Source organism: Toxoplasma gondii, chromosome X (genome assembly GCF_000006565.2).
Source record: "Toxoplasma gondii ME49 chromosome X, whole genome shotgun sequence".
NCBI classification, from domain to species: Eukaryota; Apicomplexa; class Conoidasida; order Eucoccidiorida; family Sarcocystidae; genus Toxoplasma; species Toxoplasma gondii.
This window is the reverse complement of record NC_031478.1, coordinates 3679051-3704359: the sequence shown is the minus strand read 5'-3', so window position 1 is coordinate 3704359 and position 25309 is coordinate 3679051. Positions and strand designations below refer to the sequence as shown.

Below are 25309 nucleotides of genomic sequence, written 5' to 3'. Positions count from 1 at the left end.
GACGTACCACTCGACTTTGTTGCTTCCGTAGCTATCGAAGCAACAAGACGATTTTCCGCCGTGCATGACCAGGCAAATGCGACTCTCGAGTGGTTGCCTCCTGCAGGCTTGCCTGCCTCAAACTAATTGTTACCTTTTCCGAAACAAGTAGAACTGCACAGGACAGTGTCACAGTTCGCTGAAAAGCATATCGGGTGTCTCCTCCAAGCGTCACCAGCAATTGCCACGCAATGCACGATAACCGCAGAGGGCATGTGGTACAGAAGGGTGGACTCTTCTTTTTGCGTTGTTTAGCCGACCACTTTCGAGTTTTTCACACGACCGGATGCTGGTTCGCCTCGGGTGAACTAAGGATCGGGCGGCTTCTGTTACACCTCGAATCATTGGGATGTATCTTTCAGCCCTCTTCGGCACTGACTGGCACAACTCCCCCACGGGACTGTGTGTTGCGCCTTGCCGTTCCTTCACCCGTGCGTAGGAAAGTGGATTTCCACCGTGTCGCGCTTGAAAGTGAAGAGTTTACAGCGAGACGAACGCACCCCGTGCAAATCGAGCAGTCCCCGGGGACCGGTGTCCGAGCATTTCCTGTAGTGTCCAGGCACTGAAACGAGGAACGCGGATATGCACACGGCCGCTGGCAACCGAGGGCGTGAACTTCCAAAAAATCCGCTGGTTGCCAGGAGGAAACAGACATTTGGGGATATGGCCTTCGAAAGTGTGTAAAGCAAGTCGTTGCTGCTAAGCGGCCCCAAAATACAAGCCGTGAGTGTACAGAAGTTCTCCGGTCCCGGACCTGTGTTTTTCCTCAGAAGCACAGAGCTACCTCAAGTTTCTAGCCCTTTCACTGTCTTCGAGGTCAAACCCCTGTAGAGAATTCTTTCTAAGCGAACCCCGACCCGTGAAGAAAAGGAGGAAGCCCGAGTGTAGTTGCACTTGCCCTCTTCCACGTGTCTTGCTCTCTGCCACGACGCCCCATCTCCAGGCCTCGCGAACATCTCCACCTGTTCTCCTGGACTGCGATTTGTGTCCTCGGTGCAACATGTTTCTGCGGCAAGATGCGGATTTCGCTGAAAAAGCCACTTGGGGATTGCGCCCGACAGAACGCCGGCCAGAGCACCCCGGGCCGAGCAGAGTTTTCCTCGAGAATGCAGACAGCTCACTGAGACAGCGATGAATCTCGCGTATACGCCGAAGGTTGGAAACAGCAGGCGGCGGGGTGCGACGGACTGCCGGAGTAGTCGAGTGCCTCTTTGGCTTGAGAAACAAGGAGAACTCCGAGCTCACTACCCCGTGTGTCGCGTCTTCTTTCCACGCCCTTTTTCTGCTCCTGCGGCTTAGCTGTTTCTCGCGTCACCTAGCATGTTTCGTGCCTCTTTCTCTCGGGATCGGCTTAGGTCTTCTGCACCTTTCCTCCAGGTAGAGAGCTGAGACTCGAGTGGCCAGGAACTCCCGCGTTCCACTCGTTTTGCGGAAACTCGTCCCACCAGACGGCGGTTCTCACCCAGCCTCGATTTCCTACAGAGGTAGCGGCAGGAGTTCCCGCGCCGACAAGACAGCGGGCGGAACGCGATGCGGGAGAAGGCCTCGACGGTGCAAATTTCCCTTTTTTCTGTTCTCCTGCATCTGTGCAGTGTTTTTCTGGCTTCCTCGAAAGGCGGGCACTTTCTCCTTTCTGAAACTCGCAACCGCCATGCGGGCAAGACCCCAGAAAGTCTTGCGCTCTCCATACGTGTCTCCGTGAAAAGGCTGTCGAGTCGTTTTTGTTGAGAGGTCTGCCGTTGGTATCGCCTTTGTCTTTTTGTTCTCTGCCTCCTTTTGTTCCCCTTCGGGAAAGGCGCGTGTTTCCCGCGTGGCAATCTGTCGAATGTCTTTCCGGTCCTCGTCTCCACGCGAGGCCTCCCGCTCCTGTCCCCGGCGCGGCTGGCCTTTTCAAGTTTCCTCGTTTCCTCGTCCGTCGATTCTCTTCGTCTTGGCTCTTTCGCAATTTCTTGCGGTCCACGCGCCTGCTTCCTCCGGACTTCCCCCTGATATGCCCAGTCCGTGGCTGCTCGGTTCCTCTCGTTTCCGACCGGCGGTTTCACTCCTCCCGCGGGTCCTTTCTGCCCTCAAACTCTGCGGCATCTTGCCCCAAGTCGCTTTCCTCAGGTTTCCCTTCGTTTGCAGTCTCTGTCACCATGTCATGCGGTGTCACGCAGCCGACGGTGGTCGCTCTCCGAGGTTCTTTACCTTGACCGACTCGCTGTCTTCTGCAGCCACACTTCCCACCTTGCTCCCGCGTCACACTGTTCCGAGCCTCGCTCCTTTGTCCAAGAAATCCCTCTTCCCGCGGCCTTTTCCCCTGTCACAAAAATCTGCCCGCTCAGGCGTCATCCGCCAGCACTCGTGCCCTATAGCACGACTTCCGGTGTACAGACACACTGTTTCTCGGTCTCGAGCTTTCGTGCAGAGCACTCTCCTTTTGAACGCGTTTTTAACTTTCCTCGGCTCCAATTCTTTTGAATCTTTTAAATCCTCCGGCGGCTTTCCTCCGCCACACCTCCCACAACACTGCAATGGAGGCTGAGCTGGTCTCCCAATCCGCTGGGCCGTCGGCGCGGGTGCTTCCTGGGAGCAGCAGCCCCTCTCCGTCGCCCTCCTCTCCAGCCTCTTCCCGCGGAACGAAACGCGGCGCCAGGACACTTTCCCTCGCGTGGAAAACTGTGGAGAAATCCGCTAGGCGCCACAGGGAGGAAGAGGCGGAGGACGGCGGCCGGAGCGATGACGCCTCAGACAGCGCTGAGGTTCCCAGTCGAGAACTTCCGGAGCATCCTGAGGAGCTCGACAAAGTGTCTCCAAAGTAAGCATGAGAACTCTTCTCTCAAACAGACACCGAGGCGACCCAGGCTCTTTTTTACGGCAGCACTTGGCTCGAACCCACTTCGGTTCGTGCCTCCAATGGCGTTGTGGGATGAGAGTGGAAGAGATGTCCGGAATGCTCTCTAAGAGCGGAGCTCACCCAACTAAAAAGATGGACACTGCGCTATTTCTGGCTCGCTCCCTGCGTCGGAGTTCCCTCTAAATCGCCTCAAAAAGGGACTTCCTGCTCGTCGGTTTCCAAGAGGTCGATCTGAGCTGAATGACCTCGACACCAACTGCAGCAGTGTAAACACACACCCATATATGTAGATATGCATATATATATATATATATATATAGCCAAGTAGAGACTCAAGCCCACAACAGCCACTTCTCTTTTATCTTTCCGAGTGTGAAATGGACTTTGCATGCACCTTGTGTTTGCGCGGTGTTTCACTGGAGCTCTTCTCGACACCGCGTCAGCAGGCCTCTGCTGCCGAAGCGTCACCTCGTCTGCTGTGAGTCTTTTTCTTTGTTATGCCTTCTCTTCACAGCGACGTGGACACGCCGTCCACTCCCGCAACGCGGGGCTCAAAGACGAGCTCCCCGTCCGCGAACGGCGTCGCCGCAATGACAGCCGCTTCTCCTGCAGAGCCGCTTGAAGGCTGTCCGGGCGTTTCTTTAGACGAGTCCTTCGACTCAAAGGCGACCGAAAAGGATCTCGCAACTGTCGATGCTGTCAAACTCTCCAACCGGCGGCAGTCGGACGCCTCCGGGACATTTCCGCGAAACGGCGCCAAGTGTCCAGACACCGCCCACGGCCCGCGAGCTGCGTCGCGGGCGGCTGCGGTGCTGTCTCGCTCTAAAAGGTCCTTGTCTCCAAATCCGGCTGCGTCGGACGCGAGCAACGGCGGAGAAGAGGAAAGACGCGCAGTGAAGCCGCGACTCTCAGGGCCGGCACCGGCGTCTCCTGGGGCGTGCGACGACTGTGGGCAGAGCCGAGAGCGAGAGGGCAGCGGACCGTCCTCTCCCTTTGAAAACAAAGACTGTGGAGGAACGTCTGGTCCTGGACTCAGCCACGTTCTTCACAGCCACCTGGCGCCGGCTCCCGGCGGCGGTCTTCGAGTCAGGGACTTTGTCGACAGCCGGTGGATGACGAAACTCTGCGAAGAGTCGCTCAAATTCCACCTGCTCTGCGGGCGCTACCGGCTGCTCGTCCGCCACGTCATCGAGAAGTTCCGGGTGTACGTACAGAAGAAGGCAGAGGAAAGCAGCTGCGGGAGAACGACCAAGGGCGAGAACGAAACTCTCAGAGAGGGACCAGAAAGGCAGAGTTCGCAGACCGAGACCCACCGGCGAGAACACAGGGAAGATGGAGCAGCCGCCCTGGGCGAGAAGAAAGAAGGCGGCAGTCACGGCCTCGCGTCTGAGGCTGCGCAGCCGAACTCACGCGCCACCGCCAGCTTCGTGAAGAACGAGAAAGAGAGCGGTTTACGGCCGTTAAAGCAAGAACCGGGGCCGTCCGCGTCGGACGAGAAGCCGACAGGCGTGGAGAGAGCTGAGAGTGACCCTGCTGGAGACACAGATTCGTCTTCCTCCCGGAGGTCGATGCCCTCAGACGATGCCCTTCGAGACCGTCTCCTGCATCCCCTGCCTGCGCCGCTGCCGGTGTCTGCTTCCTCGCCTCTCGTTTCGACGCCGTTCCGCGTCCCCGTGCGCTTGATTCTCCAAGGGGCGATGCCTCAGCCTCAGCCTCGACCGGAGGCCTCCGACTTGTTTCCTTCTCCGGCTTTCCTGCTTCCCTTCACGGAGAATGTGCAGGAGGAAACCCTCCAGCAGGCAGTGTTCGAGCAGCTGTACGCGAACCGCGACGCGACCTGGTGTCGACGGTATTTTTGGAAGTATCAGAACGACTTCGACGTCCCTGTCAAGACGTTGAACCAAATGTCTGTGCTCCTGCCGCTGCCTCTCCTCAAGAAGCTGGTCTACTTCCACGCGCGCTTCAAGAAGGTCTGGCCGGTCCCCGTCCTTGCCTGGATCTCGTCGAGCTCTCGCGCTCTCGCCATGAGTCGCTGGGGCAAGGAGTTGGACGCTCTGGAGCGTCTAGGTCTCTTCCCCTCTGCGCCTTCGAGAGTCACTGCCACCAAAGGCCGAGCTGGGAAGTCCCCAGGAGACAGGCGTTCATTCTTCTCATCTGGAGCGCCTGTCTCCTGGGATCGTGCCGCAGTCCACTCGGGAGCAGAACGCCTTCGGACAGAAGCTGCGCATGCAGTCGGCGGAAAGAGTCTAGCCCCACGGAGACAGCAGAAAATCCTCCTCCAACGCAGGCTCGGCCACAACAGATTTCGCCCTGGACGGCGAGAAGAGAAAGGAAGCCAAGGCCTTGGAAAGAGAGAGGAAGAGACGGCGAAGGTGATGGACGAGAAGGAGAATGGGGAGGCGGAAGAGGACTCCGGAGACTGTGGCAGGAAGGGGAGACAAGCAGAAGGGAAGGCGGCGGAGACACAACCGGGCCAGGGAGGAGAGGAAGAGGGGAACAAACGCGGAGAACGAGACGGAGCGCTGGGGATGCATGCGGCGAATGGAGAAGGGGGAGAGGCGAGACAGCAAGGATCGGGAGGCGGGGACGAGAAAGTCGGAGGCGAAGAGGACGGCTGCGAGCTGCAGGGGAAAGATGACGCGACAGGCGAAGAGGCCGAAGCCGAGCGCGAGACAGAAGAGAAGGAAGAACCGGAAGAGAAGGAGAGTCACCTCGAGGCCTCGGAAGACGAACGCGAAAAAGCCTACGAAGAAGATGGAACTGACGAAGAAACGAGAAGAAAACGCGCAGAAGAAGAAGAGGAAGAACAAGAGTGGCGCGCGAAAGGTTTCGCTGGAAAAGCCGAAGCTGAGGTGAGTTTTTTTCGTCCCCGAACTGCTTCGAGTTTCTCTGTAAGTGTCCTTCCAGTGATGTCCTCGCCTGTGCGTGCTTATCCGTCATCTCAGGCACTGCCAGCACCTGCTATCGCTTCTCTCCTTTTTCGACTCGTGGAGTTTCGCGGTTGATTCCATAGTCCACGCCTTTTGTCGCTTCCTCTGCAGCCGCAAAGGCCGCCTCGCGTCTCCATCCCGCCCTCTCTTGGTCGCGTCTTTTAACTTTTTGGCTGCACTTTTTCTTCGCTCTTTTTTCTCAGTTGGTGCGCGATATGGCTGAGCAGCTGTGGCGTCACTTGGAGAAGCTGCACTTTCCATCTCTCGCCGAGGACGATGCGAACTCTTCTGCTGGACTGGCGGGGACTGAGAGGGAAGAGGACGTCGAGTCTGACTCGTCGATGTCGCCTCAGAACGCCAGACTGCGCCACGCTGTCGCTTCCTTGAAACGAAGCCCAGAAGCCAGTGACCGACAGAGTTGCCAGCTTCTGGAGGCGGCGGAGCGACGCGCGCCTCTCGCTGTCTCAGATACCTCGAAGAACTCCTCGGATGACGCGCGTCCAGACGCCCCTCCCTCGGCAGCTCTTCTCGCTCGGAAGCGATCAGAAAGAAACTCTTCCGGCGCGTCCTCGTCCCTCTCACAGGTCCCCGAAGCCTCCGGTGCCTCACACGCCCTCGCAGAGTTACCTGTCTCCTGCCCAACACTGTCTCTGCCTCTTGCTAGTTCGCGCCGGAAACTGTCTCTGCCCCTTCAGAACTCGCGCGCCCCGGTGTCTCTGCCGGCCTCTGGGTCGGGCTCCCCGGCCTGTGCCTCCTCCCCGGCCTGCGCCTCCTCGCCGGTTTGCGCCTCCTCGCCGGTTTGCGCCGCTGCTTGCGCAGCTGCTTGCGACCTGCAGGCGCCTCCGCTGCTTCGGGCACCAGGCCGTGAGGAGGCTGGGCGGGCCGTGGAACGCGGGATCGAAAGGGGACAGACGCCTCTTTCTGCCGCGGTCGCTCCGGCGCCTAAGGTGACAGCATCTGCTGCCCAGCACCACCTCCTCAGTCACTTAGGGGAGGCCGTCTGCGGGGCTGGACGAGCCTCGTCTCTCTCGAGCCTCACGAACGCCCTGTTTGGGCGCCGAGCCGGACTTCTGGTTGGAGACGAAAGAGCCGCCAGAGGCGAGAGAGATGCTAGAGGCGAGACAGCGCAGGTGCATGCATCGCTAGAGAGGCTTCGGGAGCAGGAGAACTTGGAGGCGCTGAGGAAGGAGCTCGTGCGTCACTTGATGCGCGACCGGGAAAGCGAGAGAACCGCGAGGCAGACGCCCAGCGACGACGGCGAGAGGGAGAGACTCCGCGCAGCCAGGGAACAGTGCGCGAGGAGTGTGCTGGACTTCCTCTACGAACGGATGGCGCCGAAGAGCGAAGGCGGCGCGCGGGGCAACAGAGACACAGGAGAGACACCCGGGGCGAGAGCCGTAGCTGACAACCCCCGCCTCACCTTTGGCCAAGCGGCCGTTCTCGAGCTTCTCAAGCAAAGAGCGGGACTCCGGTGATTTCTTGTAAAAGAGTGAAACTTTTGTCAGAGGAGGCTCCCGCTTAGAGGGGGGAGAAGGGAAGCAGGAAGTAGATGGACAGAAGGGAGGGAGGAGACTGGGCGGAGAACTGCGGAGAAAAAGAAGTCTTTCGCAGCAGCAGGAGAACGAAAGGGACGACCAGTTCGTAGGACGTGTAGGCGACGGAGAGGGACAAGGGAAAGGAGTGAAGGGGAGAAAATTTATCGTTCTCTTTTCATCTCCCTTTTTTATTTCACGAGGGGGCAGAGCGATCCGTGTCTGTACAGCTTGTGTGTGCATGCTCCTCTCGCTCTGAGTGTTCCATTTGTGCTCTCACGTCCTTTTATAGTGCCGTCGAGTAATGTTGCTCACTGCGTCTCCAGTCTTTTTTTTTCGCGTCGCGCGCTCCTGTGTTTGCCTCTGTTGATGCGTCTTCCGAGTGTCATTCAAATACCTCACTGCGGAGAGTCGTTTTGTCATTTTTTTTCAAGAGGATGGGCGGGCGACAGAGAACGAGTGCTCGCTTCATTGAAGCGAAAGAGTTGCTTCTTCAGCCAGAAGCCCCTGGCTCCTCAACTCCTGCCACGAGCCGATTTTCTTGTGTCTCTGCTTGCCTTCGTCCCTATTCTGGAGTGTACACTGAAGAGCGCCGACGGCAGTCGACGCAGAGCATGACAAGGTCCCTGTAGGCGTGTTGGCGTCTGCGAAGCTTTTCCACCTACTCGTCCTCGCAGACGCACAAGAAAGGAGAGTGGAGTGGGCGGCGGCACAGAGGATGTCGCTTCTCGTATCCCCGTCTGAGAAGCCTTTGTTTCTCTGTGTCAAATCGTCTGCTCCAGGGAAAAAGCCTCCGCTCCGAACTGACCCCCACCCGTAGGCCGCCGCTCGGAGGCCATTTTCACCGACACACGCCCCTGCAGCGGAAGTCCGGAAGGGATACCGCCTCTAGCTAGTGTCGCGCTTTCGCGGTACAAATCACGATCACGAACCGCCAGAGTGATTCTTTTCTTTTGAAGGTCCAGTCCATGCGAAACACGTGAGCTGAACACTTCCACCAAATTGCGTAAACCGACAAGACACACGATGCCCCAAACGCTCAAACAGTGAGATCAGGACTGAGGTGTATTTACACCCGAAACTGGCGGGCGCTTGTCGGGGGATTCCTGGGAAAGGTATCTTTCGTGTTTTCCCGAGCGGGTCAGGAGCTCAGACCGTGCGTAGGTGCGATGCTGTCAGGGCGTTTCGTGACCAGGTGCCACTCCAAGCACAGCTCGCGTCGCGCGCGACAGCCGAGCGGTCAGCAGAAACAAAACGCTCGCTTTCCGCAAGAAACGCACTTTGTTTGCTGTGGTTTCTCTAAGCCGTGGGGCCTTGCATCTCCCTCGAGTTGCTGTTTTGCCCGCCTTGGCGAGTGCTTCCCGCAGGCTCCGACACTCTCTGGGTGGCAGCTCAAACGGGACTGGAAAGAGCGTGATGCGTTGGTGTTTTACCGAACGCACGTGTATTTCCAGCGTCTGCCGGTCGGAAAAACCAACAACGGGGCGCAATTTGCCCCCACTTTCGTGCCGCCTGCCTTTCCTGTTGAGGCGCTCTGCGTAGCATTCCGTTTTTGAGTCTCAGCTGCAGCAACCAATCCACGTGTAGGGTTGTCGACAGAAGCGGGAAAGCAGCTTGCGTAGCATGTAAAGCCTTCCGAAGTGACGAAACGTTTCGTAGAGGATGCCCCCGTCGGCTCGAGTCTCGCGAAATTCGAAAGGGAATGAACGCAGGCTGGAACAACCATCGCGGTGGGAACGCGTAAAATCCCACAACACAGCCGATCTACCGGAAACGCGGGCTACCTTCTCCCGAGACAGCAGAAGGCTACGTGTCCCGGCACAACAAATTGCGGGAACTCTGATGGGGGTGTTTTAGGTCACTTAACGTTTCCTTCCGTTTCTAAAAATCACTTTTGAATCCTGTACTTTATAGTTCGTTTATGCCGAAGTTATGGGTTTGTGTTGAAGTGCTCCGCAGTGTATCACCCATTTCGTTGCTCCCTACCAAGAAAGAGCGATTGGCCGAGATAAATTTTGAAAATGGAAAACAACCTTCGCCAGGCGGGAACAGAAACTGGGGGAGGAAAGAAAAAACGTGTTGTGAGCTTCCTGCCGTGGAGGACCAGACGCGAGATACTCAACTCTCAGCACGCAAGGTAGCCTTTTCACCATGTAGCAACAGCAACTCTGGTTCTCACAGTGGAGCTTGAAATCCGACACAAACTCGCGATTCTCCCTCTCTAAACAAATATATACCTATGAATATTGTATATAAATATATATATATATATATATATGCATACATAAGTTTACGTATTCGTAAATATCCCACCTGAGCACCATTCAAATGAACATTCGAGATAGATGTGTGCATTACAAATGGATATCTGATTTCAGTGACATCAAGAGAACAACTCTACATATATATATATATATATATATATATATATATCTTTACATATGCATTTACATATATATATATATATTATATATACATATATATCTACTTCAGAATTGGTGTTGCGTTGGAGGCGAGATGCATTCACGTTTCTGGTGAGCTTGCTCACGCGTTCACCCGCACCGGAGGGTACGCCCAACTCGAGAGAGCCTCTACCGAGAGGGCTGGAAGAGAGGTCACCTGATACGTTCTTTGCTCTCTTCAGAGAGCACGGAGAGACCCAGTGAGACACAACTTCGAAAAGGTTTTCACGAAAAAATCAAGTGCCTGTACCGGCAGGGACATGGACTCCCCAGTGAAGGTATCCGTCGCGACATGGCAAGGATGTCCTGTCTCTTCGGAAGCGAAGAAAGACTCCAAGGAGTTTCGAGAACCAGAGAAGACCGGAGACCGACGAACTACGAGGAGGAAGATACGCAACTAACAGGAGCAGGAAACAGACAACTCCGAGACGAAAGGAGAAAAAAGATTCGCGAACGAGGAGGTCGAGAGACTAAAAAGTCAGTAAACGGTGAAGTGCGAGAGAACAGAGTGAGGAAACGACCGCACAGAGACAGAAAAGACCGAGGACAGTGGGAGAGAAAGGGTCACCGAAAAGAGCGAGCATGCAGACTGAGACAAGGAGAGACCCAGGACCGCGAAGAGAGCCATTCGAGAGAGGTGACAGTGACGAACATCCAAATCCGAGACGAAAGACGAGAAGCCAGTGTGGAACAGTGTGGACCGACCGACCTCTTTCGACTTCCTTCTGGGCGGAAGGCTTTGCACTTCACCAAATGCAAAGAAGCAACACAAAGACAACGAAAAGCAGAGCTGCCACAACACAGAGAAGGAACAGGTGCGACCTCGCGGTTTCTCTCTCTTCTCCATACATATAAATATATATATATATATATATGAATATATATATATATGAATATATATATATATATATATGAATATATATATATATATATATATATATATATATATATGAAATATATATATTATTATATGTATATATTATTGTGTATATGCGTGTGTAATCACGAGTGTACATACGTAGGTAGACCTCTCGCGACATGTGCGTGCTATCGGCCGTTCGCTGTAGACGTCGAGAGATCCCGCCGTCGCCTCGAGAGCCAGGGACTGTCTCGCGCTCTCCGCTCCACCGTTTGCATTTCCTCTTCGCGTCTTCTTGCTTGCTCTTCGCTTTTCCTCTTCACTGCTCCGAGTTAAGTGCGTCCCAGCTGCCGTCTGCGTCGTCCACCTCTCTGCTTCTATGGACGAGGCGGTAGAGGAAGAAGAAGAAGAGAAGCGTGAGGAACATGCCTCCCCAAACGAGTCGCCTGTCTGTGGCTTCCCTGCGAGAGATGGCACCCAGGAGGCTGGCCGCGAGTCCGCTCGAGGTATTCATGTCGAGGATCTTGCGCTTCGCGCTCTTCAACACACTGTTTTGCTGGACGACCTTATCGAGCGCACTCCGCCCCTGCGAGAGAATCGCGTCGAGCATCGAGTGACTCTCCGCGAGCTTCTCTCGCTCCCGCGCAAAGCTCAGCTCCGACGCCCGGTTCTGCACCACACTCCGGCCGCGACGCGAGTCGAGCAGCGCCTCCCGCTGTCGCGTCTCCTCCATCTGGCGGCGGTGGACGGCTCCGAGCTGCATGTTCACGGCGCTCTGGACCGCGCAGCTGTCTTCCAGAAGCACAGAGATGCGCCGCTTCCACAGAGCGACTTGCTGCGGAGGCAGAGACGCCTTCTCCCCCTCGAAAATGCATTCCATCCGCGCGACGTCGCGAAGCAGCTGCTGAGTCAGAGCCACCAGCCGCTGCTGCACAGCGACCGGCAGCGACGAAGAGGAGGAGCGTGAGACGGCTGACGGAACAGAAGAGCTCAGGGGGGCAGAAGCCGCCGAGGAAGACTCGAGGGACGCCAGAACCGAGTCGATTTGCTTCCGACAGGCCATGCAAAGGGGATACAGCGTCGACAGAGACGCCTCGGAAGGTGCGGGGTCCATGGCGAGAAGACTGACAGACACGCGAAAAAGGGAGAACAAGACAGAGAGGAAGACAGAGAGGAAGACAGAGAGGAAGACAGAGAGGAGAGAGAAGAGAAACGAGAAGACAGAGGATAAGACAGAGAAGAAGGCGACGAAGGAGACTCGAAACGCGAGGAAGGGCAAGACAGAGAAGGAGAATAGAGCCGCCAGATGAGTCGAGGGCAGATGAGTCGAGGGCAGATGAGTCGAGGACAGATTACTGTGAGACGAAGAAGAGGTGGAATGAGCAGACAGCAGAGAAAGGTAGAAAACCGGAAAGACCAAGCAGAAGAATAGGAGGAAGACGGACAGGAGAGAAAGGAAAAGACACAAGGGAATGAGGAGAGCACGGCGACTCGTGGAAGCTACTCGGGAGGAGAAGCGGGTGGCCGAGAGCTGGAAGGCGCTCTTGGATCGCTTTTCTCCACCATCGTCGCGGCCGTGTAGAGGCGCGGCAGAGAAATCTGTGTTTTTCAGAGAAGAAAGATGGAAAAGACGAAACAAATATGCGGAGCTCTTTTGTCTGGCAGCGAGACGGGAGGCCTGGAAGTCCGACTTTTCTCAGATGCGGCGTGAAGGCTCGTCGTCGTTTTTTCTCGCTCGCTTGGTTTCTTACGTTGGAGCAGAAAGGAAGTTAAACGAAATTTTTCTCTTCGAAACTCACACTGCGACTGGAGTCACCTCCAGGAAGGCGCAAGCTCAGCACCCGCGAAAACGGTGCGCAGCGACGAGAAGCGCAGCAGCTGTTTCGAGTGTTTCTCGTGAGAGGGAAAAAACAATTGGGCGCGAGAGAGAAGGCAAATCGTGGAAAGAAAACTTCCTGTAGCGATCGCGGATGCATGCAACTCGAAAGACAGGAGAAAGTGAGAACGAGAACGACGATGCCGTGTCTCTCTGCGAGGACTGCAGGTCTGTTTTCGGCCGGAGAGACGCACGCGCCGGAAAAGAAAGAGTCGTCCGTTTTTCTTTGAAAAATATCACAGGCCGTCTCTAATTTCCTCCTCTGCGCTTCTGGCCTCGCGTTTTTTTCTCTCTCCTCCTTCTTGTGTCTCTCCTTGCCTTTCTTTTCTTGTCGGTCCTCCTGAACGCCCCCCAGCTTGACCATGGAGCTCAACCCTCTCGCGAATCTCCTCTCCACTTCTCTCCCACAAAAGGCAGCGAGCAACTCGCTTCTTGGAAGAGAAGGCGATCCTGCTGCCTCTTCTTCTCCACTGTGTTCTTCATCTGGTTCTTCCTCTTCTCCTCCCTCGTCTTCTCATTCTTCTCTCTCTTCTTCCCTTTCTTCTAGTGCAGGGAAGCTTCGCTCAAACACGGTCTTCCGGCAGCTTGCTGCGTATATTCTCGAGCAACAACGCCGCTCTTCAGACGGCAATCCCTCTTCTTCCTCTCCTCTCTCCTCTTCTTCCTCTCCGCCCTCTTCTTCTCCCTTTTCTTCTTCTTCTTCTTCTTCTTCTTCTGCTTTGCGAGGGAAGCATGGAGAGAAGCGCGACATCGACGCCTACTGGGAACCGACGCTGTGCGGCGGCTTTTCTGGAGAGAATCCGAAGCGAGAAGATTCCACCGAGGACGCAGCGCAGTCGCGTGTGTGCCACCGTCAATTCGGGGACGATGACGACGGAGTCCGAGTGGTGCTGGGCGACACAGCGGCCGAGAAGCGCGAGCTGGGGGAGCGGGAGGAGAAAAAAAACCAGCAGTTGAGGCCTTCCTGCTCCGCTTCGGAGACGAAGGTCAAGCTCCGCCCAACGTTGCAGCCAGAGTGTGCAGCCGCGCAGGCCGGCGGAGACGCAGAGGAGATGCGCGCAGACGAGGAGGAAGCAGAGGACGAGGAGGACGCTCTCGACCGCGAGCTGCGACAGCGTCTGGAGAAGGAACTCGAGGAAGGAGGAGATTTCTACGACTCATCTGCAGACGAAGAAGACGAGAAATGGGTCGCGAAACACCTGCGCGTCGGAGACAGAACGACAGACGCCATTCTCTGCTGTCCCGGTTGCTTCACACCTGTCTGCTACCAGTGTCAAAGGTAAGAGACTGGCTGTCTTTTGACGGCAGAGGATTCTTTTGTTTCCGAGCAACTTGCGTTTTCTTCTCTTCGTACGGTCCACAACCAACGCGGGGGAGACGCTCTGTGTCGCGCGGAGCGGAGTGCTCCGGCGCTGCCCTTTGCGTCTTTTTTTGGAGGCTGCCATGAGTGAATCCGCTTTCCCTGCGTCGTCTTTCAGACACGAGAAGTTCCTCTTCCAGTATCGCGCGGTCTCCGCATGCAACGTCGTCGTCGACTCCGCGTTTGTCTCCCCGAGCAACAGGGTCCCGGCAGAGCGGCCAGACGCCCGAGCGTCCTCGTCGCCTCGACCGGCAAGCAGAGACGGAGCCTGCGAAGCGGGAGGAGACGGAGGGGAAACAGCCGAAGAGGGCAAAGGAGACAAAGGAGACAAAGCAGACAGAGAGAGAGGAGAGACAGGAGGAGAACGCGAGAAAGGTCAAGAGTTGAGTTTCGTCAACCACCTTCGAGAGATGGTGCAGGACCGCAGCTGGGAGAGGGGAGGCAACAAGAGAGGGTCGACACAGAAGACAGATCGAAAACGAGGAGAGGAAGAAGAGATTTTTTGCGAGGGACTTGAAGGACAGTCTGCGCATGCAGTCAAGTGTGCAACCTGCAGCGCAACCGTCGCGCTGCTCGACGAAGCTGAAACGTTTCACTTTTTCCACGTTCTCCCCGGAGAAGCTTGATCAGAAGGAGTCGGAGAGAGAGCGACGAAAACCGAGAGACACAGCTCTTGCAGGCCTACGCGTTTCTGAAAGCTGGTTTTTCCAATGCTCGAGGACATTTCGCTCCTCTTCTTTCCACGGACGTTTTAAGGGATCTCTCTGTCTCAGTCTCGATTTGTCTGCATTCGTTTACCTGCATGCGTATCTGTCGATTTCATCTCTCTTTATTTTTCCTTTATCTCGCTACATCTGTCCAGGTCTCGCTACCTGTTTCTGTTTCTCTGCACAACTGTGCATCGATGGAGAGAACCAGATGTGAAGGTCCAATTTTCTGTTCATAGAGGTGTGGAGATAAAGCGAGAAGAAACAAAGACGGGACCTTTTCCACAGGTTCCACCGTTTTCCACTGTGTCTCTGGGGTCGAGGGCGGGAGTTCTCTCTTCTCGCTCTCGCCTCGGATTCTCGCAGTCTTCCGCTGCTTTTTCTGAGAGTCTTCTGGCGTTCTCTGTCGGGGCTGTGCTGCAGCGTCGCTCGTGGCTTGGCGGATGGCCGTGTGTGCAAGCAATAAGTCAACAAGAGACCTGAAGTATGAAGCTGCGTTTCGACCGAGAAACCCACAGACGCAGTGAGAGTTCTTCCTCCGACACTCGCGTCGAGGGGGATGAACGCCTGCACCTGTTGATCTCCCTTTCCTCGCTCGAGAGAAGCAAAGGAAAACAACTTCTCTGAAGTGGAGAGAAGACAAGTGCCAGGGACGGTTTTCTGCTAGAAGGTTATCGGATTCCTGTGAGCAAGCGGAAGGAAGAGATCGGACGATACGCAGAGCGTCAGTCGGTCTCTGCTTCTTTTTCACTGAAGCAGAAGCAAAAAGAACCAGAAGATGGACTTTCCATCGAGCGTTCAGAAGGAAACAGCGTTCCAGATTCCCCGGGTCCCTTTCACCTTGCATTCCGTTAACAAACTGCATGCACGAAGACCCCCCAACGCCTCAAAAGCATCTCTTTTTTCGCGTTAAATAGGCTTCAGACACCTCGTTTGTCCGCGTCATCCACGTGTAGTGAGCATGCGTTTCTGAGACGCAGGCACTCTATGCCAAGAACGCTCACACAGTACCCGACGGCTCCTTGTTTCAGTGCCATGTGATGTTCCACAATGCCAAACACCGCTACGCAGGATGACCAGAGTTGTCTTTGCACAGGAGTACGTTGCGTTCGAGGTGGTTCGCCTCTGCAGTCCGTATGTTGACGGGCGACGCACATCGCTTGCTCGCGTCCAGCCTCTCTTTTTTTGCCGGCGAGCCAGCAGCTGTTCACAGCTTGAACGTCAAGGTCGTTCTCGCCTTTCTGATCGCTTCAAGAAGGCTCTGTCGAGGTGGAGGAGACCGAAGAACACAGTGACCCCAGAGAGGCCAGGTGTACAGTAGGGACAAGACGCGCGGCGACCGGGTCCGAGAGAGAACGAGAACTTTCAGTGGGAAAAGGAGGCAAATCACGGAAACAGAAACACACGGACAAAACGAACTCGGAAGGAAGGCCGGAAAACGCTTGGAAGAAACGCGGAAGACAACGTGCAAAAGCGACCGCGCCCTCAGCGCCTGCGTCGGCGGCCTGCAAAACTGCTGCTCACTCACTCGACCAGAGACTCGACCGTCGCTGTTCTTTCAGAAAAAGGAGAATGAGACAGAGACTCAAACCCCAGACGCTCCAAGCACACCCAGAAGATCCGAGGCGCTTCGCGCGGACGACGAGGAGACAAAACACACCTCCCGAGGTCCGCGAAAACAGAGAGAAGCTCGGCAAGGAAAGACACCGGACTGTTCCCCAGAAAGCGTGCACATGCCGAGAGACTAGCGAAAGAGAAAGAGTCTGAAAAACTGGAAGAGAGAGGCGAAGGAAGACGCGAAAGACGGACGCCCGAGCGACACTCCTCTCTGCTGAAGAACCACAGCGAGGAGGAGACAGAAGGCCCCGACGACTCCAACAGTAACAAGTGAAACGCGAAGAGAAGCAAAAGGAGACTCCGCATGATGGCTCTTTTCATCTGGTTCTCTCCTGAGTCGCCCCCCCTCCTGAAGGCTCACGAACTGCTCTCGTTTCTCCTTGCTGTTCCTTGCAACTTCCCACCAGCGCCGGAAGAATCGCAGCAGTGCGCCTTCTGGTGTGCGTACACTCTCCGAAGTCCCCAATCCCTGCCGCCTTTCCCCGCCACCTTCGTCCTTTCCGGGCGTCTGAACGAGACCCAACGCCCTTCTCCTTCTGCGCTTTCTCACGCGGCCTCCACACCCGACAGACACGGCACTCTTCCCCATCTCCGCTCCCCCTCCTCCCTCCTTTCTCTCTCCTCTCTCTCCGTTCTCTCCTCTTTCTCCGTTCTCTCCTCTCTCTCCGTTCTCTCCTCTCTCCCCACACTCGCACTGGAGCTGGCGGCGCTCGCAGGTGTCTCCGGTGGCTTCTCCAGAGTCGGTCTGAAGGCGGGAAGCCCAGCGAACAGCGAAGAGTCTCCGAAAGAAGGCGAGATGGTTCTCCCACCGGAGACTCTGGAAAGCAAGGAGTCGCGCAAACGCGAGAAGCAGGCGTCGCGCGCCGGGCCACCGTTGCCGCGTCACCTCGGCTTCCACCTGCAAGCGCTTGGGCTTCTGTGCAAGCGCCTCGAGGCGCGACAGGCGTCGCCACCGCGACGGATAGAATTGCCGCGTCTCTCGCTGACCGCGGTTCTCTCTGTCTCCGATCTCGGCCTTCGCGTCCTTGTGCGACGCGGAAGCAGGAGAGGGCGGACGCACTGGCACATACAGATAAAGCGGCGGAACGACGCGCCGAGATGGTGGGTCGGCCGCCGCGTTCTGGGCCGACAACGAGCCGTCACATTCTGCTCTCCACCGCTGGGAAGCCGAGGTGATACAAGAAGAAGAGAAGGACGAAGAGGAAGAAGCGGATGAAGGAAGGAGCATGTGCGACTTGCGCCTTTTTCGTTTAGATATTGAGACAGGTTTCATTTCGCGCAGACTCGAACCGGAGCCCCGGACACCCTGTTGTGAAAAGCGAGGGGACGAGACACCAGCGTCGCTCTTCGCGATGCAGTCTGGTTCGCCTGTCCTCTCTGCCTCCTTGTCCTGCGCGGTTCTTTCTTCCTCGTCCTCCTTGGCTTCCTCGTTTCCTTCTTTTCCGAGGGACGTGAGATGGGCAGGAAGGGGAAGATGCTTGAGAACTGAAGCTGAATAGTCGAGGGAGTGTGCGGTGCGAAGGACGAACGCGTCCTCGCCAGCATCTCTTGCATGCACGCTCTCCAAATTTCCTCGATGTTCGCTCCTGCGGTCGCGGACCTTCTTTCGCTTCTTCGACCTGCCGGCTCCGGAGTTTGCGAGTCCCCCGCCACCGAGCGCCTCCCCAAACAGAGGCAAAGAAGACGTGGAAGCAGAGGGCAGGACGCCGGGTGTATGCAGACTCGGTGCCGAAGCAAGTCCCGGCGGCGACGCAGGCTCTGCATGCAGTCTGTCGAAAAAGCTCCTCTCCTTCACGGAGTCTGCTGCAGCGAGGCCACTCGACTCGTCGAGCATCCATGGATACGGAAAGTTGTAGACCGGCGAGAAGGGCGGCAGGCGGATTCGCAGCAGCCTGGCTTCCCTCAGAATCCGCTCAGGGTGTACATACACCCGAAGGGCTTGGTAGGTGTCTCGGAGAACCTCGTTCAGCGGGAGTGCGTCGAAGTCGATGTTTTGAATCAAGGCGTGGAGCCTGGAGTAGATGTCGTCTCCGATGTGGGTTTGAATCGTCTCGAGCAGCGACATTTCGCTGTCTCCTCCCCGCCCAAGTTTACGTACACCTCTCTGCGCAGCTTCCTCACTCCACCTCGCCCCCCCGCCAGAGCCGTCCGCCCCCATTTCCTTTCGCTTCTTCCACCTCTCCCTTTCGTCTGCCACGAGGACGCGAGCAACCAGTCCTCCGTCCAGTCTGCGTTTACCGGGTGTCGTCTCTGTCTCTCGATTTCCTCCCCGAATGTCCCTGTGCGTCTCCCCTCCTTGGGTCTCGTCTCCTCTCCGCATCTGGTCGCTCCGCGCCTCCAAGGTGTGCGCGACAGCTGGGGGAAGGTAGCCGACGAGCGGCGAGGCGAGTGCCTCTTCGAACTCTCGAAAAATGAGATCTTTCTGACGAGAGAGGACGGTCGCCGCGAAGTAGAGAGGAAACAGCGGATGCGCCGTCAGCGAGCAGTCAAGCACGCGACAGAGACTTTTGAGCGACGAGAAAGAATGCGCAAAAATCGTAATCAACCACGAAGTGCACGGTTGGAGCTCTGCCCCGGTCGAACACGGATAATGCATGCACCCGACATCTTCGTCCTCACCCCCTTCTCCGTTCTCCTCGTTCTCCTTCCTGTTCTCCTCCAGGTTCTCCTTCCTGTTCTCCTCCAGGTTCTCCTTCTTGTTCTCCTCCAGGTTCTCCTTCTCGTTCTCGTCGGTCTTCTTCCCTCTCTTCGCGCCTCGATGGTTGGCGTTCTGCCTGCTGCTTGTCTGGGCTTGTTCGTCGGAAGAGCACTCGTCTGCGCTGGTCGGGGAGAACTTGTCTTGGAGAAACGAGGGTGACGCAGCGAGGAAGACAGCATGGAGACTCGGATCGAGTTGTCTGAGGATGAGGGACAGCAGCGCGAGAGACGGCAGGAGAGAGGCGTCAAGCGAAGCCGCAAAGAAGTCGCACAGGTGGAAGACGCACAGACGCTCCGTCAGCGCGAACGCAACGTCAGCAAGGTGCTCAAACAGTGCAGGCTGCTCCGAGAGAAAGGCGCGAAATGCCGGAGGCCGCGAGCGAAGAGAGCAGACAGACCTTTTCGACGGAGACACCCACGGCGGCAGAGACGCCCAGCCCTCGCCATACGCAGACGACGACGCGGAAGGCACACCGGCGGCAGGAGACGAAGAAGACAGAGCAGAGGAAGAAGAGGAAGGCGACGGAGAGGAAGAAGCAAACGAGCAGGGTCCAGGCCGCATGCGTTCTGCGGAGTCCGTGACGTAGAGAGAGACTTCGTTTTGCCACTCGAGGCCGCAGAGCGCGAATCTGCCGGCGTTGACAAGCAGGAGAATCAACGCCGCAGCGACGTCGTGCATGCCTTGGGTGTAGAAGAGCCGTCCGCTGTGCCGCGCAACAACCGAGTGCAGAATCTTTTGCAGCGTCCCGCGGAGACATGTAGCATCTTCTTCATGACTTTCGCAGGCACCCCCCGAGGCTTGGCCTTCCACTTCGCTCCTTTCGCAACTCGGCTCGACTTCTCGTCTGTCTCCGTTGTGTCTTCGCCGTTCTTCCACCTCTCCAGGCCCCGCTCTTCCTGCGGAGTTGACACGCAAAGAACCTTCCACGCCGTCTCTGTCTCCCTCGTCGCCTCGCTCCTCTACAGTGAGGCGCCAGTGGTGCATGGACCGAGCGACGTCCTTGGCAATCTGTTCTTTTTCCTCAGGACAGACGAAGAGAGCGCCTTCTTGTTCCCAGGCGTCGTCTCCGAGGCGGCACTCGCGGGTCAGCGTTCGGCGCAGAGAAGACGTTTTCAGTTTCTCTACCAGCGGACTCAAGTCCCAGACGCTGCGCCGGACTCCCGCCGCTCTGAGCAGCGCAAGAAGATCGCGCCCTTCGGATGGCGAATGACGCTCTGCCGGAAATGTCTCTTCGTTCCTCCGTTGAGAATCGACAGACAGGTGAGCGGTCGACGCAGGCGCGCGCCAGCAGGGCGAGGAGACACCTGAACTGGGGACTCCGTGGAGAAAGAGCAGCATCGCGGCGCCTGCCGTCTCGCCTGCGACGCGTCGGAGGCAAAACAGAAGTTGCTCCTCTTCACTCTCGGCGAGAGGCTTTCTCTCCGCATGTCTGTCTCCTCTTCGCGATGGAGAGACAGCCGGAGAGACGAGGAACGAGTAGACACGGAGTGCTGCGAGAGTGTGCCTGTACAGCGTATCGCGCAGAGATCCGTCGAAGGATTCTCGACCGACATACCGTTCATTCCAGTTTGTTTTCGCCTCTTGTTCCCCCTTCCTCGCAGTCCCCGAACCTTCTTTCTCCCCACCACCGATCATTGTCTCCCGCCGGCGCCCTCTGCGGCAAACAAGGACCCAGGACGTCTTCTCTTCGCCTTCGCCGCCGTCTGCTTCGATTGGATTCGACTGTACAGACACTTTCTCGCGCTCGTCTCCAACACCCCACCTGGTCTTGTCCCCTTCACCTTCTTCTCTTGCGCTGCTGCACTGACTCTCCCAGCCTTCCTTGCTCCCTCGCTGCTTCTCTTTGAGACCCTTCCTCTCGCTCTGCATGCAGCGCGCTTCTTCTCCCGCAGCCTCTTCGTCTCTGTCGTTTCTGCGAAGCACTAACTGGCGAGCACGGAGAAAGGCGACGAGTCTTAAGGCAGTGGGCGACGGCGAGGCGCAGCCAGTGAGGATCGGGAAGAGGACGGCGCGAAAAGCGCTGCAGAGGAAGCCTTCTCGGTCGAAAGCGATTTCCTCCAGTAACGCAAAGAGTCGTCCGCGTTTCTCTTTGGACTCGGTCGGGTGTCTCTTTTCTCTCGTTGAATCTTCGGAGACACCGTTGCGCCTTCCAATGCACTGTACAACCTCCCGCGAAGCACGAGCTGCGCAGATGCAGAAGCTCTCTGGAGGCGCACGTTCGTCAGTCGTTTCATTTTCGGAGTCGCTCCTCATTCTCCCAAGAATACTGCCGGCCTTTGCCTCGGCCTCGCTCCTTTCAGCTTTGTCCTTCGCAGCCATGTCCATTTTCTCTCCGTCGGATGCATGCGACGCGCAGTACTAAACATGGAGACCGGCTTTTGGAGTCACAGGACAGAGGTATTGCGGGGTCGCGTTGACGCCCAACGAGCCTCCTTCGAGTCTGAAGCGATCAAGCTGCAACAAAGCTGGACGCGGAGAGGGCCTCGAGGGGGAGAGCGCAACTCGAGAGACAGCACAAAGAGAGACGGGAGCGAGGAAGGGGAAGGAGTGGAGATTGCGCACTGAACTGAGAGGAGGCGAGAAAGCAGGTGAGACAGAAGCGGAGTTGTTTCAACAAGACGAGGAAACGTCTCTCGGGTCGCGAGGGCAGAAAAGAAGGCGCATCATCTCAAAAGTAGCATCCAAGTCAACGAAGCGGCATCCTGCTTCAGACAGTTTCTTCTCTGTCTACGTTGGCCATGTGTCTCGCTGCGTGCTAGGTTCTTCATCCTTCCTCTCTTCCTCGGAGACTGCGCGCAAACCCTATAGAAAAACCTCCTTTTTGGTCTCGTAGCGCTCGGCCGTCTTGGCCCCCTGCCTTCCCTCCCGTCTCACTCTCTCCTCCTGCTCCTCAAGTGTGTAGCGTGCGTTTCCTCGCTGTCTCTCCGACGGTTCAGCCTCCCCAGTCTTCCCCCAGGTGCTCGCTTTCTTTGCACCTTGCCCTTTGCAGCGCCGCCGCCAGTCCGGAAAGACGGCATGCACGTCGGATATCAACGTAAACAGCGCTGCGGCGCGCTGCGCGACCTACGGGGGAGACGCGAGCTTCAGCGCAAGCCAAGAAAGCACGAAGAAGACCGAGGCGACGACACCGAGTCCGAGGAGCGGCAGGATAGGTAGGGCGCCGAGGACGAGCACAAAGAGGCGGCAGGAAGGCAGGAGGCACTGGAGAGCGAGGAGAGAGAGGAATGGTAAGAGGGCGAAGAGGAGCAGGGGCAGAAGGTTCGGGAGAACGGAAGAAGCCAAGCTGAAGCGAATGGAAGGCGAGACGGGGAGACAGGAAGTCTGTTTGGAGGCGCCAGCGAGGGACGCCGCCCACCTGTGGAAGAAGAGCCGCGGGTCGAAGCAGACAGACAGCAGCGAAGACTTTTTGGAGGGCGACAGGTACGCAGAAAGTTCTTTAGGAACAGGCACACACTTGCAGCCTATCGGTGGACATGCGCTTCTTTGCGGACGTCCAACCGCAGCCTCTGAGCAGGCAGCGTTCGCGCGGGTCGTAGAGGGAGCCGCGGTAGGCCCTCTACGCGTCGGGACAGAAGAGGAAAGTGCACTCCGCCGGCTTTCTTCTCGAAATGCGGCGTCTCCCTGCTGTCTGCACATTGCGGCTTCTTCCTCGGCAAAATTTTCGGGAGGGGAAAAACTTCGCGGTGGAGGGGCGGGACGGGACCAAGCTCGAGCGTCAGGTCCTCGGTTTCCCTGCGGAAGGGAGTCTGCAGCTCGGCGCACACCAAAAACAGCGACACTGCGTTGCACGTGTGGGTGAAGAGAATGCGAAGAGCAGCGTGAAGGCGGGGAAGAACACTCAAACAATTCAGAGCGGGAAGGTGGAGCGGGAGATGCGACAGACAGCGGATCTGCCGCTGCCTGCGGGTGTGCCGGCGAGTGACAAGGAGAGGCGGAAACGGGAGGTGGATGTGTCATTGAAATGATAAACGGCGGAAGAAAGTTCGCTGGGAACGTAGGAAAGTCATCGGCGGAAACGGCTGCACAGAAATCCCAGGAACAAAGGTGTGCAGACCGCCGCTCGGACAACCGGCAGGAGACGGCGCGGACGCCGAGCTAGGCGGGCGGCGACCGTGCAAGACAGAAAGACCTCGCGACCTAAAACGGCAAACGAAGGTCGAATGGAACGTGGTACGGAAACAGAAAGAGAGAGAAATAGAAGGCTTTCGGCAAGTTGGTTTATTGTGATTCAAGAAATCGCCAGTTTCTCACTTGGAAAGCGTCGCGGCTGTCCGCACGAGAGACTCCGAAAATGCGCTCAAAAAGAGCGAAGTACACCGCCGACGGCCAAGAACATCCTCAGGCAATGTTTTTGACTCCCTGGAGAACCGCACAACCCCTAAATAAAGGACGACTCATGTCACACTTTGCTTCAATTAAGGTAAAAGCGGAAAAGTCAACTGTAATTGCAACGAAATACCACCTGGCACTTGTCAGGTTTACTAGGCTGGGAGCTGAGAGAAAGCAGCCACGCGTGAACGCTGCGATTCTCAAGCCGCGGCGCTCATGTGCTGCTGACACCGTGAGCCGATATCGTCACAGAAGGAATGCTCAAAGCGTTCGCTGTGACATGTTCCTCGGTTCCTCTTGAAGTTGCCGAACACAGGAAAAACGGTGTGTCGCCTCGCCTCGGTTCTTTCATCCGAGACTGGCCTTGTCAGGAAGGTGCTATGATGATGTCTATGTCTATCCAATTTGAGGAGCGCAGTTCTGTATCTCAGGAAGACGTTCAGATGCGCGAATTCCATTCTCGTATAGCGATACCTGGGGGTGTTGGCAGTCCGGAAAGAACACTCCCGCGTAAGTTCAAAGGCTCGTCAGGGGCCTTCACTTACAACGGGGTGCCGGGCATTCACACACGACGAAAAGCTATGCACATCTGCACTGCGCAAGGCTGGTTGAGAGATTCAGGTGCCATCGGAAGGTGATGGGACTGAGAATAGAATGTTTTTTTAACATAACTCTCAATCTGATGCTTCAGTATGCGCACGGCATGTAGCCGCGGACACACCGCAGGAAGCCACAGGGTACGCAGGTGCATGCAAGTGATTCAGTGAATTGAAGAACGCATCTGTCTTGTTAAGTTATTCTTTGGCAAGACAATGAGCAAATGCTCTTGGGTTGTAGTATGCCTCGAATGTTCATAATACATTCATAAGGGATTCAACAGAGATAGACACGCGCTGTCACCAGTGCTCCTCGTAGAGTGCTTCGTTTTTACGCTGTGACCGACCACGACTGTCAGGCTAACAACACGCTGCGCAGACTGAACGTCTTTAGCTTGACACCACGGAGCTCCTCTACTGTTCAGCGGTGGCTGCGCGTCTTTCTATTTTCTCCGCTGATCCAATCACAAGATCTATGTGGAAAGACGCTCATGAGCATTAGGTGTATACTCTGCAAATGAACATCGACCATGAGCATGGAACGTGGTCGAGGATGGTCGGTGGAAAGAAACCGCCAAAAACTCTAATGGCCGAAACCTTCGAAATTTCCGGTGCAGCTCCTCAGTGGGCTGTTGGCTGCCTCTCTGTGATAGTATCCTCATGCACGTGCTGTTGGATTTCGGTGTCCTATCCGTATTCATGTTTGCCCGGAAACTGTACTCGTTAACATTGTTGGTGTTGTATATCCACAGAACTAGTCTGGTAGTAAGGTGTAAGAGAGTTGTTAATCTACCATGACAGATGCATATCACCTGCTTGTGAAATAGCAATCTTTAGACGGTTTATACCTGCTTGGGATGTCAGTTTAAGTTAAAGAGGCCTTTGTTTACAGCTTGACCCCATACATTTAGTAGCATACCATTACATTCGATAATCTCATGTGTTCACATTGCTACAACTCAAATCGAATAAACAGAGACACTGTAGTACTTAGGATACTGAATATGACTCCAGTTTTAAGTTACAGGCAACCGAGTTATTTATGATTGCTGTATATCACCTCTCCACTGGACTGCTAAAAACAGGTAAAAGTGCCGGATTCCAATATCGTACCGGCATTCATGTTGGAAGTTGAAGTCGTTAACAGGGCTGGCCTAGTCAAAGCATTGCACCAATCCAGTTCTATGCTCAGCAAGGAAGTATAAACAGGCACAAGAGCTGCACTGGACTGGGGCTGAGGTGGAACGTTCATTGATTGTCATCTGACTTGACGTGACTCCTAATTTAGTGCCTCAGACACACATGACGATTCCGTAAATTGGTAAGGTCGTTTTTACCTACGCGAGTACGTGCATATTCCAGTATACTGTGATTTCCATTGTGCTCGTAAAACTACTACTGTCTGTGTTCGCTGGGCAGTAGTGAGGAGCAGCTCCAAAAGGGCCGACACTTCGAGAGTTTTCGCTTC

General features: G+C 56.1%; 5 protein-coding genes across 5 annotated transcripts; 2 read left to right on the top strand and 3 right to left on the bottom strand.

Moving 5' to 3' along the window:
* Window positions 1-2552: 2552 nt before the first annotated feature.
* TGME49_223610 (hypothetical protein) lies at window positions 2553-7919 on the top strand (the record flags this gene model as incomplete). The annotated part of the gene is made up of 3 exons (XM_002366006.1): window positions 2553-2836; window positions 3390-5727; window positions 6009-7919. 3 exons carry the CDS (start codon window positions 2553-2555, stop codon window positions 7278-7280), a joined length of 3894 nt encoding a protein of 1297 aa, XP_002366047.1. The 3' UTR covers window positions 7281-7919.
* A 2076-nt stretch (window positions 7920-9995) lies between these two features.
* On the bottom strand, window positions 9996-12323 carry TGME49_223620 (golgi SNARE, putative). The gene has a single exon (XM_018780009.1). It carries the CDS (start codon window positions 11770-11772, stop codon window positions 10978-10980), a length of 795 nt encoding a protein of 264 aa, XP_018635903.1. The 5' UTR covers window positions 11773-12323; the 3' UTR covers window positions 9996-10977.
* On the top strand, window positions 12206-15151 carry TGME49_223630 (hypothetical protein). Its single transcript, XM_002366008.2, has 2 exons — window positions 12206-13813; window positions 14013-15151. Exons 1-2 carry the CDS (start codon window positions 12897-12899, stop codon window positions 14518-14520), a joined length of 1425 nt encoding a protein of 474 aa, XP_002366049.1. The 5' UTR covers window positions 12206-12896; the 3' UTR covers window positions 14521-15151.
* Window positions 15152-16206: 1055 nt separating this feature from the next.
* Window positions 16207-21241, bottom strand: TGME49_223640 (hypothetical protein; the record flags this gene model as incomplete). Its single annotated transcript, XM_002366009.1, has 1 exon — window positions 16207-21241. One exon carries the CDS (start codon window positions 21239-21241, stop codon window positions 16346-16348), a length of 4896 nt encoding a protein of 1631 aa, XP_002366050.1. The 3' UTR covers window positions 16207-16345.
* Window positions 21242-21753: 512 nt separating this feature from the next.
* TGME49_223650 (hypothetical protein) lies at window positions 21754-23976 on the bottom strand. Its single transcript, XM_002366010.2, has one exon. The coding sequence runs from the start codon at window positions 22871-22873 to the stop codon at window positions 21980-21982; it is 894 nt and encodes a 297-aa protein (XP_002366051.1). The 5' UTR covers window positions 22874-23976; the 3' UTR covers window positions 21754-21979.
* Window positions 23977-25309: the final 1333 nt, after the last annotated feature.

Coding starts and splice junctions, on each gene's coding strand:
- TGME49_223620 (XM_018780009.1), bottom strand. CDS start 11,772: ATGGACCCCGCACCTTCCGAGGCGTCTCTGTCGACGCTGTATCCCCTT.
- TGME49_223630 (XM_002366008.2), top strand. CDS start 12,897: ATGGAGCTCAACCCTCTCGCGAATCTCCTCTCCACTTCTCTCCCACAA. Junction 13,814..14,012: donor GTCTGCTACCAGTGTCAAAG/GTAAGAGACTGG, acceptor GTCGTCTTTCAG/ACACGAGAAGTTCCTCTTCC.
- TGME49_223650 (XM_002366010.2), bottom strand. CDS start 22,873: ATGACACATCCACCTCCCGTTTCCGCCTCTCCTTGTCACTCGCCGGCA.